Source organism: Eurosta solidaginis, chromosome 5, assembly GCF_040869045.1.
Source record: "Eurosta solidaginis isolate ZX-2024a chromosome 5, ASM4086904v1, whole genome shotgun sequence".
Lineage (NCBI taxonomy): Eukaryota > Metazoa > Arthropoda > Insecta > Diptera > Tephritidae > Eurosta > Eurosta solidaginis.
The window spans coordinates 276496058-276513678 of record NC_090323.1 but is presented as its reverse complement, the minus strand read 5'-3'; the positions used below and the strand labels follow the sequence as shown (position 1 = coordinate 276513678).

At 37.6% G+C, this 17621-nt stretch overlaps 2 protein-coding genes across 3 annotated transcripts in view; one reads left to right on the top strand and one right to left on the bottom strand.

Moving 5' to 3' along the window:
• The window catches only part of LOC137253664 (uncharacterized), a 164224-nt gene that overhangs the window by 60291 nt on the left and 86312 nt on the right, over positions 1 to 17621 (top strand). The gene's annotated exons all lie outside the window — the stretch shown is intronic.
• Positions 1 to 17621, bottom strand: part of TP53INP (Tumor protein p53 inducible nuclear protein) — a 45792-nt gene that overhangs the window by 20393 nt on the left and 7778 nt on the right. The window contains exons 1-2 of one of the 2 annotated variants that reach the window (XM_067791000.1): positions 15771 to 15927; positions 11872 to 12478 (exon numbers count right to left, since the gene is read on the bottom strand). In XM_067791000.1, coding sequence (XP_067647101.1) covers positions 11872 to 12220 — 349 coding nt within the window. In that variant the 5' untranslated portion in view covers positions 12221 to 12478; positions 15771 to 15927. Of the gene's footprint in view, positions 1 to 11871; positions 12479 to 15770; positions 15928 to 17621 lie in introns of those variants that run through there. The other variant, XM_067790999.1, reaches the window with a different exon arrangement.

The following is a 17621-nucleotide window of genomic DNA, read 5'->3' as shown; positions in this document are numbered from 1 at the left end:
CATAATAATTCATGAATGAGACGTCATTAACTCAAATTAATCAAATGTATTAGTGGATTTTTTATAGGGGGCCCGTTATTTGTTTAGTCCCGGGCCCGGATTTTCTCTCTACGGCCCTGCCTAGGACTTAAGCCACTTCCTGCTTCAAGATCTGACAGCTGTATCACTCCTAATAGCTGGAGTCTTAGCCTGCCAAGCGCACAGAATGTGCTCGATCGTTTCCTCCTCCAGCCCGCACTTCCTACATTTGCTATCACTGACCAAGCCTAATTTATAGGTATGTGACGCTAGAAGGCAGTGTCCAGTCAGAATACCCGTCATGAGTCTACAGTCCTCTCTTTTTAATGATAGAAGCAACTTTGTTAGTCTAAGGTTGTAAGACCTACACATAATCTTCGACACTTTACAGCCCCGCGCTTGAACCCCCGCCTTTCCTGCTTGGTCGATCATGTGCACCTCTCGCCTTCGCTTAATCTCGCCCAGTCTAATTGGGACGTCTTCGGAGCAAGCTTCAAGGAACGCGCCCTTCTTAGCTAGTTCGTCCGCTTTTTCATTCCCATCTATTCCCATATGCCCTGGGAACCAATATAGATGTATGCTTCTCCCTGTCCCGATTCTCTCCAGGGACTGCTTACACTTTAACACACATTTAGATGCTGTTCATCCGCTTATTCATTCCCATCTATTCCCATATGCCCTGGGACCCAATATAGATGTATGTTTCTCACTGTCCCGATTCTCTCAAGGGACTGCTTACACTCTAACACACATATAGATGCTGTGCTATGCGACATAATTTCCTTAATTGCTGCTTGACTGTCAATATAAAAGTTAACACGGTTGCAGCTTAAGCTATTCAATGGTTTCTACTGCTTTGGTTACGGCTACTATTTCCACTTGGAAAACGCCACAGTAATCCATCAGCCTGTAGGATGTGTTTATTTCCGGATCAGCACAGTATACCACACACCCTACTCCTGCCACTACTTTGGAACCATCTGTGTACACATGTATCGCCTCGTCCGCCATTTGAGCACCCTTGCGCCAACCGTTCACCTCTATTGTGGCCTTAAGATCGGCCTCGAAGCGCAGATAGGGAATCAGGTAGTCTGTTCGTCTTGTGATTGATGACGCTATACTACTATAGCAGTATGGTCGGCGCTCAAGCTGCCCCTAGGCACCGAGCCTAGTTGCAGTTGTTAACGCTATGTTCTTTGCTACCAGGTCTACAGGTGGAATGTGCAGAATGGCATACAATGCAGCCGTCGGGCTTGTTTTCATGGCGCCCGTAGTGGTAAGCATTAATAGTCTGCTTACCCCCTCTAATTTTTTGAAGGTTGTTTTTTGTGTGGCCTTCCACCAAACAAGAACTCCATAGTATAGAACAGGGCTTACAATCGCCGTAAAAACCCAATGAGAAAGAGAGGGCGATAAGCCCCTCGTACATCCCAGCATTCTTTTACATGCGTAAAGTGCCGTTGAAGCCTTCTTTACCCTCTCCTCCACGTTGAGCTTCCATGCCAGCTTACTGTCTAGGATGATTCCTAGATATTGTGTGCAAGGTTTCACCTGAAGGGTCACCTCTTCTAACTTAGGCCTGATCCAATTTGGGACCTTATACCTCTTTGTAAGCAAGACCATATCCATCTTCTCCGCTTTGACTTTCAGCCCGACATTTGATGCCCAGGTATGAATATCGCGAAGCGCCCGATCCACCAAAGAGCTAATCGTTAGAAGGCACTTTCCACTTATGACAATTGCAACGTCATCTGCGTAAGCCGTAAGTTTACGGGCCCCTCATCTAATCGCCTGAGCAGTTTGTTGATGACCAGCGTCCACAGAAGAGGCGATAGCACCCCACCCTGCGGCGTGCCCTTGTCCACTGATTTCGTGGCCTCGTACAATCCCCATTGTGGTGTAATCTTCCTGCAATTTAACATGCAGCCGATCCATCTCGTTAAGGCTGGATGTACTTTAATGTAATTAAGACCATCCATAATCGCCCATTTATAAACATTATTGAAAGCCCCGGCAATGTCTAAGAAGACTCCTAGAGCATATTCCTTATATTCCAGGGCTTTCTCTATGCTTATTACCACCCCACGCAATACAGTGTCTACCGACTTGCCTTTGGTGTACGCATGTTGTGTTGTGGAGAGCAGCTTTTCGCCCACGTTGGACTTTATGTACACATCTAGCAGCCTCTCAAAGGTTTTGAGCAGAAATGATGTTAAGCTAATGGGTCTATAATCTTTGGGATACACGTGACCGATCTGCCCCGCTTTTGGTAGGAAAGCTACACGGGCAGTTCTCCAAGAGTGCAGTACATGATTCAGTCTTATGCACCCATCGAATATTATTTTAAGCCATTCCACGACCGCGCTACTTGAAACTTGTAGCATGGCCTGGAATATACCATCTGGGCCCGACGATGTAAACTTAGAAAACGTCTTCACTGCTCATTCGATCTTGGTATAGCTCACCAAGCCCGGCACTACCCGCTCCGTAATCGAAGTGTGAGTGCTGTCTGCTGGCTCTTCTAAACTATCTCCCGATGGGAAATGTGTATCGAGAAGCACCTCAAGGGATTCCTCACTATTACGTGACCATTCCACGTTCTCTTTCTTTATTAGTCCCTGGACTATATTTCCCCTTGCTAGGACTTTTCTCAACCGTGCTGTTTCGCTGGGGCACTCTATGTCCGTACAGAAACTTTTCCATAAGATTCTCTTCGCCCTGGAAATTTCACGCTTGTAGATCCTCAGTAGATACCTGTACTCGTCCCGACACGCTTCGCTTTCCCCGGTCTTTGCTAGCTTAAACATTTCTTTTACCAGTCTTCTTAGAAGACTCAGCTAATTGCTCCACCATGGCGGCTTTGCTTTTCCTCACAATCTTCTTAGAGAGCAAGCTTTGTTATACGCAGTCATAAGCGTCCTTGTTAGGAGTTCATTAGAATCTTCCAGTTCCCCCACATTGGCAACCTCTTTGGGTTGTCCCAGTTTTATTTCTACCTGTTTCTGGAATTTAGTTCAGTTCCTTGACCTAGGGTTTTCCCCTTCTCTACCCTCCTTAGGGGGATGCTGAAGCTGATATACGCATGGTCGGAGAAGAATGGTCTATCAAGAACCATCCAATCATACCTTGATATATCAGGTTCGGAGCTCAATGTAATATCCAAAATATTGCTGGATGTTGGACCAATGTATGTAGGGACATTTCCCCTGTTGGCTATCTGCAAATTGGTTTGCAGGATGTAACAAAATAGACATTCGCCTCTATCGTTCGTATCTGCTCCTCCCCACGCGCATTTGCATGCGCGCATATGACCAACCGTCCTTTGCGCCCTTCGTCCTGTACTAGTCTCTTGCACTCCATCGGTGGAACCTCCGCAGCATGGGCCATGTAGCGGGATGCCAGGATAAAGGCTTGCTTATTCCTTTGTTCAACGGCAACCACTACGAGGTCTTCAGTAGTGTAATTAGGCATCATATATGAATGCAGCTGTTTCCTTACCATTACTACAGTTCGCACCCGTCCTTCCGTTTTCGCGTGGTAAACGCCAAAAGCGCGCGCGCTAAGTCCAGAAACCTTTCCTTCCGATGAGAGCCACGACTCCTGGATCAGCGCCACGTCAAACGAACCCTCCTCAAGGGTTAGGAGGAGTTCGATCGACGCCACTTTACTGTGTTGGAGGTTTATCTGTAGGACTCGCAGCACCATTGGGCTGTTTGTCCCCCTACAGCACCTTCGTCGTGACGTCGTCGTCCTCCCCTTGCCCTTTTGGTTTATAGTATTCTAGACCACCTTCAGCCTCTCGTAACTGTTGCGCCGGGTATACCTCTGTGCTACTCGCAGCACCATGGCTGTTCGTCCTCTTCAAATACCTTCGTGGTGACGTCAGCTACCTCCACCTTTCTTTTTATACTCAGTTGAGCAGAGCTCACAGAGTATATTAAGTTTGATTGGATAACGGTTGGTTGTACAGGTATAAAGGAATCGAGATAGATATAGACTTCCATATATCAAAACAATCAGGATCGAAAAAAATTTGATTGAGCCATGTCCGTCCGTCCGTCCGTCCGTCCGTCCGTTAACACGATAACTTGAGTAAATTTTGAGGTATCTTGATGAAATTTGGTATGTAGGTGCCTGAGCACTCATCTCAGATCGCTATTTAAAACGAACGATATCGGACTATAACCACGCCCACCTTTTCGATATCGAAAATTTCGAAAAACCGAAAAAGTGCAATAATTCATTACCAAAGACATATAAAGCGATGAAACTTGGTAGGTGATTTGAACTTATGACGCAGAATAGAAAATTAGTAAAATTTTGGACAATGGGCGTGGCACCGCCCACTTTTAAAAGAATGTAATTTAAAACTTTTGCAAGCTGTAATTTGGCAGTCGTTGAAGATATCATGATGAAATTTGGCAGGAACGTTACTCCTATTAGTATATGTACGCTTAATAGAAATTTGCAAAATCGGAGAAGGACCACGCTCACTTTTAAAAAAAAATTTTTTTTAAAGTAAAATTTTAACAAACAATTTAATATCTTTACAGTATATAAGTAAATTATGTCAACATTCAACTCCAGTAATGATATGGTGCAACAAAATACAAAAATAAAAGAAAATTTCAAAATGGGGGTGGATCCGCCCTTTTTAATTTAATTTGTCTAGGATACTTTTAACGCCAAAAGTCGAACAAAAATTAACCAATCCTTTTGAAATTTGGTAGGGGCATAGATTTTATGACGTTAACTGTTTTCTGTGAAAATGGGCGAAATCGGTTGATGCCACGCCCAGTTTTTATACACAGTCGACCGTCTGTCCTTCCGCATGGCCGTTAAAAGATAACTTGAGCAAAAATCGACATATCTTTACTGAACTTAGTTGACGTACTTATCTGAACTCACTTTATCTTGGTATGAAAAATGAACGACATCCAACTATGACCACGCCCACTTTTTCGATATCGAAAATTACGAAAAATGAAAAAAATGCCATAATTCTATACCAAATACGAAAAATGGGATGAAACATGGTAAGGTAATTGGATTGGTTTATTGACGCGAAATATAACTTTAGAAAAAACTTTGTAAAATGGTTGTGATACCTACCCTATCAAGTAGAAGAAAATGAAAAAGATCTGTAGGGCGAAATAAAAAACCCTTGAAATTTTGGCAGGTATAACATATGGCAGGTATAAGACATTCTAGAGTCACCCCTGGTCCACCTTTATGGCGATAGAACTAAGCCCCACGCCCTTTTAAAATACTCATTAACACCTTTCATTTGATACCCGTATTACACAAACGCATTCTAGAATCACCCCTGGTCCACCTTTATGGCGATATCTCGAAACGGCGACCACCTATACAACTACCACCACTCCCTTTTAAAACCCTCATTAATACCTTTAATTTGATATCCATATCGTACAAACAAATTCTAGGGTCATACCTGGTCCACCCTTATGGCGATATCTCGAAACGGCGTCCACATATGGAACTAAGGATCACTCCCTTTTAAAATACTCATTAACACCTTTCTTTTGATGCCCATAGTTTACAAACAAATTCTAGGGTCCCCCTGGTCCACCTTTATGGCGATATCTCGAAACGGCGTCCACCTATGGAACTAAGGATTACTCCCTTTTAAAATACTCATTAACACCTTTCATTTGATACCCATAATGTACAAACGCATTCTAGAGTCACCCCTGGTCAACCTTTATGGTGATATCTCGAAAAGACGCCACCTATACAACTACCACCACTCCCTTTTAAAACCCTCATTAATACCTTTAATTTGATACCCGTATCCTACAAACAAATTCTAGAGTCAACCCTGATCCACCTTTATGGCTATATCCCTAAATGGCGTCCACCTATAGAACTATGGCCCACTTCCTCATAAAATACTCTTTAATGCCCTTCATTTGATACACATATCATACAAACACATTCCAGGGTTTCCCTCGGTTCATTTTCCTACATGGCTATTTTGCCTTATGTTGTCACCATAGCTCTCAACTGAGTATGTAATGTTCGGTTACACCCGAACTTAACCTTCCTTACTTGTTTTTCTTAGGCCTTTGATGTCCTTTTCGACTTCGGTGTAAGTGTAAACCCCTCTAATTTGTTCTTCTGGCAAGGATCGAGATATTCACAAAAATCGTATTTGTGGTCTGATTTGGCTCATATTTAGAACACATAATACATACAAGAATAGAAAACGACCTATGAAAAAAGTCGCCGCTAGGTGGCGCAAGGATCGAGATATTCACAAAAATCGTATTTGTGGTCCGTTTGTGGCTCATATTTGGAATACATAATACATACAAGAATGGAAAGCGACTTATGAAAAAAAAAACGCCGCTAGATGGCGCAAGGATCGATATATTCACAAAAATCGTATTTGTGGTCCGATTTGGCTCATATTTGGAACACATAATACATACAAGAATAGAAAGCAACCTATGGAAAAAATCGCCGATAGGTGGTGCAAGGATTGAGATATTCACAAAAATCGTATTTGTGGTCCGATTTGGCTCATATTTGGAATACATAATAAATACGACAATAGAAAGCGACCTATGCAAAAAAATCGCCGCTAGCTGAATCTTATTGGTGGTCCGATTTGGCTCATATTTGGAACACATAATACATACGAGAATATAAAGCGGCCTATGAAAAAAAAGCGCCGCTAGGTGGCGCAAGGATCGAGATATTCAAAAAAGTCGTATTTGTGGTCTGATTTGGTCCATATTTGGAACACATAATACATACATGAATGGAAAGCGACCTATGATGTCCAATTTGGCTCATATTTGGAACAAATATTACATACAGTCCGATAGAAATAACATTAAAATATCTTGGAGTTGGAGGAGGGACAAGCATACACGGCGCAGAGTCGAGTAAAGTCTATGTGTTGAGGAATTAGATTGTAACAAATTGTCAGGAAAGTCCTTGCAGTAATGAGTCAATGAACTAAATAGATTGAGAAATAATAGGCAATTAAATAAAGACTAACAACTTAAAAATAAAATAATTTAAAAAAATATTTTAAGTTGAACGGTTTTATTGAAAACAATACATGAAGTAATAATAATACTAAAAGCTAGAAAATAATTAGGTAGGTCCTATGTACTAGTCATCACACTCCTCATCAACCTAGGGCGTTGATCAGACAACTAAATAAAAGCGTTGGACGAGTAAATTTCTATTGATAGTCATATATAAGACCAACTGAACCCTAATCACATTTTTAGAAATTTCACGCGTCCAACGCTTTTATTTAATTGTCTGATCAATGCCCTAGATTGACGAGGAGTGTGATGACTAGTACCTACGACCTACCTAATTATTTTCTAGCTTTTAGTATTATTATTACTTCATGTAAGTATTGTTTTCAATAAAACCGTTTAACTTCAAAATTTTTTTAAATTATTTTATTTAAACTATATTTATGTTATTTTAATTTTATCAAATTTGGCAAAAATGTAAACAAATACTGAGCAGCTTATTGCTGTTCAGTCTACTATCCAAAATGGGACAGTTTTTATTCGATCAAGTTACACAATACAAAAACAAAACACAGTCAACTCGATCGATAAATGAATATTCTGCTAATCGACACTCGCAATATGGGCGAGGGTTTTCGTAACGTAAGGATCTTTTGACCACCTTTTCAGAAATTCTAAAACACCTTTAGCTTTATTGATAGTAGCATATATAAAAGAGTTTGACCTAAGCTTGAAGTTCATTGTAACTCCAAAATCGACAAAAACATTTACACTTTCAAGGTTTTGGTTGTTAATTATGTAAGAAGCTGGCTGTAAATTTGCGAAAAATTCATAAATTTCCATTTTTAAAAATTAAGCGGTATGTGGTTCACATTGCACCAAGTAGCTAAACAATTTAAATCCGCCTGAAGTAAAGAACGTTCTTTAATCGACGCGTAAGTCTTAAAAAGATTTTACATCATCAGCTTACATCAAGATTTCATGCTCAAGATTGTGTTAAACGCATCTATATGAAAAACTACTTATGTATGTGACGGGTCTTTAAATCTGTCCTCTGCTTAGCAGGACTTGGACGCATATAATTTCGATCGGTAACTGATAAAAAAAAACCTCACCGGTTCTGTTTACGTGGTCACTTCTTAATACTGATACTCGTCGCTAAAAATTTCGGAATAAAAAACATGTGGTTTCAATTAAGCTTCTGTAAATGCAATAATTACAGTGAAAAGATAAATCGGTTACCTTAGAGTTTACACCTCTAACGTTCTGTTAATATATACTTAAGGCATATTTTAAATAAATCGCGAACAAAAGCCACGGACGGCCAGTACGAAATCTTTTGAATAAACATAATTCTAAACGAAGAAAGCTTTATTTCATAAGGAAACCTGAATTTTCTTTTCGTCATGCCGTCAGTTTTAATTTTTAATGCGATGATGTCATCACCCGAGGTGTCTTATAAAATCTAGATACAACAAGTAAGGAAGGTTAAGTTCGGGTGTAACCGATCATTACATACTCAGTTGAGAGCTATGGTGACAACATAAGGGAAAATAACCATGTAGGAAAATGAACCGAGGGAAACCCTGGAATGTGTTTGTATGACATGTGTATCAAATGAAAGGCATTAAAGAGTATTTTATGAGGGAGTGCGCCATAGTTCTATAGGTGGACGCCATTTAGGGATATAGCCATAAAGGTGGATCAGGGTTGACCCTAGAATGCGTTTGTACGATATGGGTATCAAATGAAAGGTATTAATGAGTATTTTAAAAGGGCGTGGACCTAAGTTCTATAGATGGACGCCTTTTCGAGATATCGCCGTAAAGATGGACCAGGGGTGACTCTAGAATGCGTTTGCACAATATGGGCATCAAACGAAAGGCGTTAATGAGTATTTTAAAAGGGAGTGGGCCTTAGTTCTATAGGTGGACGCCGTTTCGAGATATCGTCATAAAGGTGGACCAGGGGTGACTCTAGAATGCGTTTGTACGATATGGGTATAAAATAAAAGGTGTTAATGAGTATTTTAAAATGGAGTAATCCTTAGTTCCATAGGTGGACGCCGTTTCGAGATATCGCCATAAAGGTGGACCAGGGGTGACCCTAGAATTTGTTTGTACAATATGGGCATCAAACGAATGGTGTTAATGAGTATTTTAAAAGGGAGTGGGCCTTAGTTTTATAGGTGGTCGCCTTTTCGAAATATCGCCATAAATGTGGACCAGGGGTGACTCTAGAATGCGTTTGTACGATATGGATATCAAATTAAAGGTATTAATGAGTATTTAAAAGGGAGTACTCCTTAGTACCATAGGTGGACGCCGTTTCGAGATATCGCCATAAAGGTGGACCGGGGGTGACCCTAGAATTTGTTTGTACAATATGGGTATCAAAAGAAAGGTGTTAATGAGTATTTTAAAAGGGAGTAATCCTTAGTTCCATAGGTGGACGCCGTTTCGAGATATCGCCATAAAGGTGGACCAGGGGTGACCCTAGAATTTGTTTGTACAATATGGGTATCAAAAGAAAGGTGTTAATGGGTATTTTAAAAGGGTGTGGGGCTTAGTTCTATAGGTGGACACCTTTTCGGAATATCGCCACAAAGGTGGACCAGGGGTGACTCTAGAATGTGTTTGTACGATATGGGTATCAAATTAAAGGTATTAATGAGGGTTTTAAAAGGGAGTGGTGGTTGTTGTATAGGTGGTCGCATTTTCGAGATATCGCCATAAAGGTGGACCAGGGGTGACCCTAGAATTTGTTTGTACAATATGGGCATCAAAAGAAAGGTGATAATGAGTATTTTAAAAGGGAGTATTCCTTAGTTCGATAGGTGGACGCCGTTTCGAGATATCGCCATAAAGGTGGAGCAGGGGTGACCCTAGAATTTGTTTGTACAATATGGGTATCAAAAGAAAGGTGTTAATGAGTATTTTAAAAGGATGTGGGGCTTAGTTCTATAGGTGGACGCCTTTTCGAGATATCGCCATAAAGGTGGACCAGGGGTGACTCTAGAATGAGTTTGTACGATATGGGTATCAAATTAAAGGTATTAATGAGAGTTTTAAAAGGGAGTGGTGGTAGTTGTATATGTGATGGCGTTTTCCAGATATCGACCAAAATGTGGACTAAGGTGACCCAGAACATTATCGGTTGGATACCGCTAATTTATTTATATATGTAATACCTGGCAAGATTTTAAGGGTGTTTTATTTCGCCCTGCAGAAATTTTTCATTTTCTTCTACTTAATATGGTAGGTGTCACAACCATTTTATAAAGTTTTTTCTAAAGTTATATTTCGCGTCAATAAAACAATCCAATTACCTTACCATGTTTCATCCCTTTTTTCGTATTTGGTATAGAATTATGGCATTTTTTTCATTATTCGCAATTTTCGATATCGAAAAAGTTGGAGTGGTCATAGTCGGATTTCGTTCATTTTTCTTACCAAGGTAAAGTGGGTTCAGATAAGTACGTGAACTGAGTTTAGTAAAGATATATCGATTTTTGCTCAAGTTATCGTGTTAACGGCCATGCGGAAGGACAGACGGACGACTGTGTATAAAAACTGGGCGTGGCATCAACCGATTTCGCCCATTTTCACAGAAAACAGTTAACGCCATAAAATCTATGCCCCTACCAAATTTCAAAAGGATTGGTTAATTTTTGTTCGATTTATGGCATTAAAAGTATCCTAGACAAATTAAATGAAAAAGGGCGGAGCCACGCCCATTTTTAAATTTTCTTTTATTTTTGTATTTTGTTGCACCATATCATTACTGGAGTTGAATCTTGACATAATTTACTTATATACTGTAAAGATATTAAATTTTTTGTTAAAATTTTACTTTAAAAAAATTTTTTTTTTTAAAAGTGGGCGTGGTCCTTCTCCGATTTTGCTAATTTTTATTAAGCGTACATGCAGTAATAAGAGTAACGTTCCTGCCAAATTTCATCATGATATCTTCAACGACTGCCAAATTACAGCTTGCAAAATTTTAAATTACCTTCTTTAAAAAGTGGGCGGTGCCACGCCCATTGTGCAAAATTTTACTAATTTTATATTTTGCGTCATAAGTTCAACTCATCTACCAAGTTTCGTCCCTTTATCGGTCTTTTGTAATGAATTATCGCACTTTTTCGGTTTTTCGAAATTTTCGATATCGAAAAAGTGGGCGTGGTTATAGTCCGATATCGTTCATTTTAAATAGCGATCTGAGATGAGTGCTCAGGAACCTACATACCAAATTTCATCAAGATACCTCAAAATTTACTCAAGTTATCGTGTTAACGGACGGACGGACGGACGGACGGACGAACGGACATGGCTCAATCAAATTTTTTTTCGATCCTGATTATTTTGATATATGGAAGTCTATATCTATCTCGATTCCTTTATATATGTACAACCAACCGTTATCCAATCAAACTTAATATACTCTGTGAGCTCTGCTCAACTGAGTATAAAAAGAGATGTTTGAGGGACTACAACAGCATCTTAACCGATGTTTCTTTTATAAGACATACAGTTTGTGGCTTAGGGTTCGTTGTTTTCGTGGCCTTCGAATTTGAAGGCACTTGGGGATTTGGTGAAGCTTAGTTTATCAACTTTTAACACTTGGGTAGGTTCATCATTTTGATAGGGCTTCCTCCTCAAACATTATGTGGGTTTTTATTGTCCTTATAACGTATTAAATAGAGATGAAGATTCACTTTTACTGATATAAACATGCAGCTCCAACTCATACCAGAAATACTGAAGTCGTATGCATACATTTCCAACTGGGTAGTTACATACGTATAAGTATTTCACAATTATCTACTTACCCTGTTCCTCAACAAGAAACCACTCGTTTTCGTTCAAATCAAATTCATCGCCAGATGCTTCGCACTTTCCGTGTTCTAAAACCCTCACATGCTTTTTCTTGTTTTGATTTTTCCTTTTGTTGCCTTTACCCTTTCTAAGTTCCTGTAGAGTTTCTATGTTGCTACTTGCAGCTTCTGGTGAAAACTTTCCGCGTTCAATATTGCTATCTTTGAAATCTTTATCACAACGTGCTCCCGACTGTATATCGTTGGGTAAATATTCGCCTGGCTTTTTTTCTATTTCAATGTAATTTTTTGATTCATTACTCGTATTTGATCCAAAAAGAAACGATGCAAGGCTGCTAAACATTATATTTCTATATAGTCACGAAAAACTCAACAGTCTATAGCCAATTTCATTAAAGACAACGATGTTAGGTGACCAATATTTCTCCAATTGAGCTGATATTACAAGTTATTGATAGTCGTCTTTTTGTGAGAGGGTAACTTATTAGCTTTTTTTCTATTTGAGATCGTCTCCTTTTAAAGTTGAAATATTTGCTCCTATATTTTTCAGCCTTTCCAAATTGTTTCTTGTAAAGAGCAACTTCCTCTTCTTCTGATAGTCCTGAAATAAATAAGAAAGATTAATCTTAGTGTAAATTAATTTAATTTCAATTTATGTGCAATTTATATGAGAGAGAATTTCTTAGATGATCTGGTTAGTTTGTAACGAGTTAAATGTCGCTCATGTAAAGTGCACTGAAAACCTATCAATAGCATGAACTTTGGCGACCTTTAAAGGAAAATCTATACTTTTTTTTACAATTTTGTGTACAGAAACTAAAAATCTAGACTCATTTTTAAGAAGAGCATGCTTTTAGTCTATTTTTAATAATAACAAATGAAAAAAAAAATTATTTTGTTTTTTTAACTTTTTTCAACGATTACCTATTATTGAAATTTTTATCAATATCCGATTTTTCTCAAATCGGTTAAAAATTGGCCTTTCAAGCTTTTTTGTTTGATTACTCTTACTGAGAAATTTCATTTTGAAACAACTTTCATCAAATTTATCCCAAACTTAAACTTATCTACCTAGATTCTCGAACGGAAACCAAGTCAACAATCTGAAACCTTGAAGTTATGCATACTATTGGATGGCCCAATTCAATACCTACCAAGCTGTAAACTCTATTAAATATTGCCTTTTTTAAGTTGACCCCTGTTTTGATCTAAGTTTGCGATAAATGTAGTATAAAAATGTTTTAGATCCAAGTTAGTTAGTCGTGAGTCGATGAACAACTGTTACATAAGTTTATTAAACTGTGATCAATTTGTATTAATTTAAAAAAGATGTTATTTATATTTTAGTAGCCTTTTCCTCCTCCGTTGTGTTTTACGTGTCCTAAGCAGCGTTTCCATTTTTAGCTTTTTTCAAGCTATTTTTAGCTTTTTTTTCTCCATTTAGCTTGAAAATTTGTGATTTAGCGTCAAGCTTTTTTCTGGAATTTTGTTAGCTCTTTTTAGATTTTTCAAAATTTTAGAAAATGTAGACGAACAATTTGGTGTAGATTGAATTTTAAGAACCGTGAATGAATTTGGGCATTTGAGGTGCTTAAAAACAAATAATGCTAGCATTATGGTAGGCAGAATTCGAGGAATAGTAATTTTATTACAGCATTTAACTGGTTTTCTAAGTTCGCAAGTAAACAAAAGAGCTATACAATGATATTTTGCCATTAGCTGCATCTACACGAATGGGATAACATTTTTCTAAAAGTGCAAAATTTAGAAAAATGTTCATAATGAAACAAATAAGTTTGTGTATGTTTAATGGTGTAATCAATTTTACTTAAGTTTTTTTAAGAATTAATGAGCTTAACACCGATAAATAATAATTTTTAATGAATTGTGTTAAGCTCATTAACTCTTAAAAAATCTTAAGAAAAAGTCAGAGTTCTGAGTGGCTTTTCAATATTTCTGGAGTTCCTGAAAATGACAAACCCACAAAGAAGGTCAGTTAGCCACACAAATCGATCAGTATAAACCACCTTTGGTTCTGAATGAACACACAGCACATACACATAAATATACACAAGCATCAATTTTCACAATATCTTCTCATGTACCTATGTAAACTGTCGTTTAACAACGGATCAGAACGAAAATCGACACTGATGATGACACAACGCCGAAACCGGTTTGTTTCGAAACTAAATTTGAAAAGGGATGACGGAAAATCGATCTAATATACATCAACTCCAGAACTATTGAAAATGATTTGTTTTTTTCAAATTGTTTTTAAATTTTTGACTTTTGGTCCAATGGATCCAAAAGATGCAATTCTTATTATTAGATTAAATTGCTAGAACCATTTCAGAACCCTTTTTTATAACACACTTTCACTGAGCTAGAGGAAGTGACGTCAGTTTAGACCTTGACAGAATTTCACAATTGGCACAAAACTCTTTTAAATTAATTGTAAAGAATTAATTCGGGTTGAAAGTCCCAATTTGGCCTGTATTATCGTATGTACATATTTGTATTTAGTATGTATGTATGTATGTATGTACACATATTAAATAGTACAAAGGCGGTATACATACAATATCACTACCAATTGAGGTACCTATATACGTATGTATGTATATACCTATAAAGATGTGCACATATTTATGTATGCATATGGATGTATGTATATTAGGGCGGGTCGATTTAAAAATCGCTCATTGCTCTATGAAAATCGTATTCTAGGGATCAAAATACGAAACTTTGCCGAAGGAACCATACCTCTAAAACGAATTCTGATGTCCCCCCCCCCCCCCCCCCCCCCCCCTTTGGGTCGAACTTTTGGGTAGGGGCAATTTTAATTCTACCTGCTGTGTCTTGTGGTGGCTTAAAAAAACAACACAAGCAATTTTACGATCTGCAATTGTGTCACAGTGATACCTTCATTTTTTAAAACGGTTGAATAAAAAACCCACACAACTATGTTTACGACATGCAAATGCATCACAGTGATGCCTTGGTTTTAAAAGGGGGTTGTAAAAACGCTAATTTCTAATAATTTTTTTTAATTTCTTTTCTATTACTAAGTTAAACTCATTTTTTCATTTACATATGTTCTGACTAAATAAATTTCTAAAGAGAAAAATAAACTCCAAAAAGAAAAAACATAGGCATTTCAAAGTGGGATTTTTCAAAATTTGCCCCTACGACCCAAAGGGGGGGGGGGGGGGGGGGCATCAGAATTCGTTTTAGAGGTATGGTTCCTTCGGCAAAGTTTCTTATTTTGATCCCTAGAATATGAGTTTCACAGAGCAATGGGCGATTTTTTTGCCTCCCCACAAATCGACCCGGCCTAATGTATATATTATATGTATATTTATTTATTTATACTTCGCTATATAGGTAGACGAACTAATAAACAAACACATAAATATGTATGTATGTAAGTATGTATACAGGGGTACATATATTGTAAATACCTACCTACATAAATATACAGGTAGGTACAAAAGTATGTAAATACATACCTACATACATACATAAATACATATTTACAAAGGAACGTAGTATATTTGCTGTCATGTGCATATGTATGTATATGTATTTAAATATATAGGCGCAGTCATAGTCAAAATAAAATACATGGGTTATAAATTTAGTTAAAGCTTTTCGACATAATTTTCTATGAGCTATCTGTCAAAAAAGCTGATACTAAATTTAAAACCTATTTTATTTTGACTATGACTATGCGCCATAACGTTTAAAGACATGCACATATGTATATACGAACGCATGTATGTATCTACATTTTTAAGCCAGGCATTTATCAGAACTTTTTGTTATTCAACACCAACACTTTAAAATATTCTGAAATACATATATTTATTTATATATTTGTTAATTCTTACCTATTGTGGTTTGTTTTTGAAATATGTAATCAAATTCTAACTCTATGCGTCAGATTCCTCGACTTGTTAGATATTTATTTGTTTAGTAAACAATTAGCGCAACGAAAAGTATTGTTACTACAAAGTCGACACAACAAAGCCAACTGAATTTAGCGGCCAGGGCCAAAATTTTGTTTAGTCCCAGGCAAAGTATATAATAGATAAATGCTTACAAAGTCAAAAACATCATCTAACAAATAAAAACGAAAATCATGCACCCCTGTACATACTGATGTACGTTTATGTATACATTTATGTATAATAAATATACATTAGGGTGGTTCTTAAGAGAGTGATACGGACCACTGTGCACAGGCCTATAGACAACTCATCAAAAATAGCTACAAGCAATGCTGAGTCTCATTTGTTCGTGTTCTGTCCTACCACAGTGCATTGACTTTACAACTTTATTGGTAGATCTACCAACTTTTTAGCCCGTTTTCATTTTGTACCACTTCTACCACCAAAGCCCAAAAATCTACAAACATTTGCCTTTCTAAGGAAATTAAGAAACAATTCAATTTCGAAGACGAAAAATTACACTTTTGGAATATTTTGATGCAAAAAATATTCAATCTAGTCAAATGACAACGATTGTTCCCTTACTTAAAGCTTTTCCATTTCACAAGACTTCAGTGGAAATTCTTAACACCGAATGGCGACCGTTAATGTTATATGATAAGAAATGGTTGAAAAGATATTTTCCGACGATATTCCTAAAGGATGGATAAAATTGGGAACTGAAAAGAGTCTACTAGAAGAAAATTTGAGTGAATAAATGTGCTCCTTAGCAATATTAACTCACAGTAGTGCAGCCGCAGAAAGATCGTTCTCTATAATGAATGACATAAAAACCGCCAAGCTTAATGGATTAAAAATTTCAAGCATTTCCTATCAAATATTTATAACACCCATATGGCACTAGATTTTTTTTTTGTCTTTTTCTGACAATTTTTTGTTGTTGAAAATTTGGTTTTTATTTTGATTTGTGCACAAATTCAAACAAGAAATAAATTTGTTTATGAAAGAAATGTAGTAGTCATCTACTCTCAAATACTTTCCTGTGCTATTTTCATCAGTTTTTTATGAATAATTCCTAAGGAAAATAAAAAATGTTTACGTAAACGATAACATGCCAAAGTCGGTTATTTTGTGGCAGAAAAATACTGGGACATTGGTTAATTTTTGTTGTAATTAGACGTATCGGTAAAGTTTCCTCAGTATTTCAAGCTCAAAATACCGGAAAAAGCAAGTATCATATAGGCATAAGCTATGTATATACATATTAGAGATATATGCCGCCGATAAACGCCGCCGCCGATTTTAGTCGTTTTTCGCACGCCGCCGCCGAACGCCAAAAATATCGGCGCGGCGGCGGCGTCCGGCGCGTTACTGTATTTTATACTCGTTTAATACTGTTTATACCATTTATTGTTCATGTCGGAAATTGGTCGGATATGGTCAAAAGTGGTATCAACGGATGCGCATCACTGCCAGTTATAAGAAACTAATTGCGAAAATTAACTCTTTCTAACTGTTCAAAAGTTATTAAAACAAGTAAGGAAGGTTAAGTTCGGGTGTAACCGAACATTACATACTCAGTTGAGAGCTAACCATGTAGGAAAATGAACCGAGGGAAAGCCTGGAATGTGTTTGTATGACATGTGTATCAAATGAAAGGCATAGTTCTATAGGTGGACGCCATTTAGGGATATAGCCATAAAGGTGGATCAGGGTTGACTCTAGAATGCGTTTGTACGATATGGGTATCAAATGAAAGGTGTTAATGAGCATTTTAAAAGGGAGTAATCC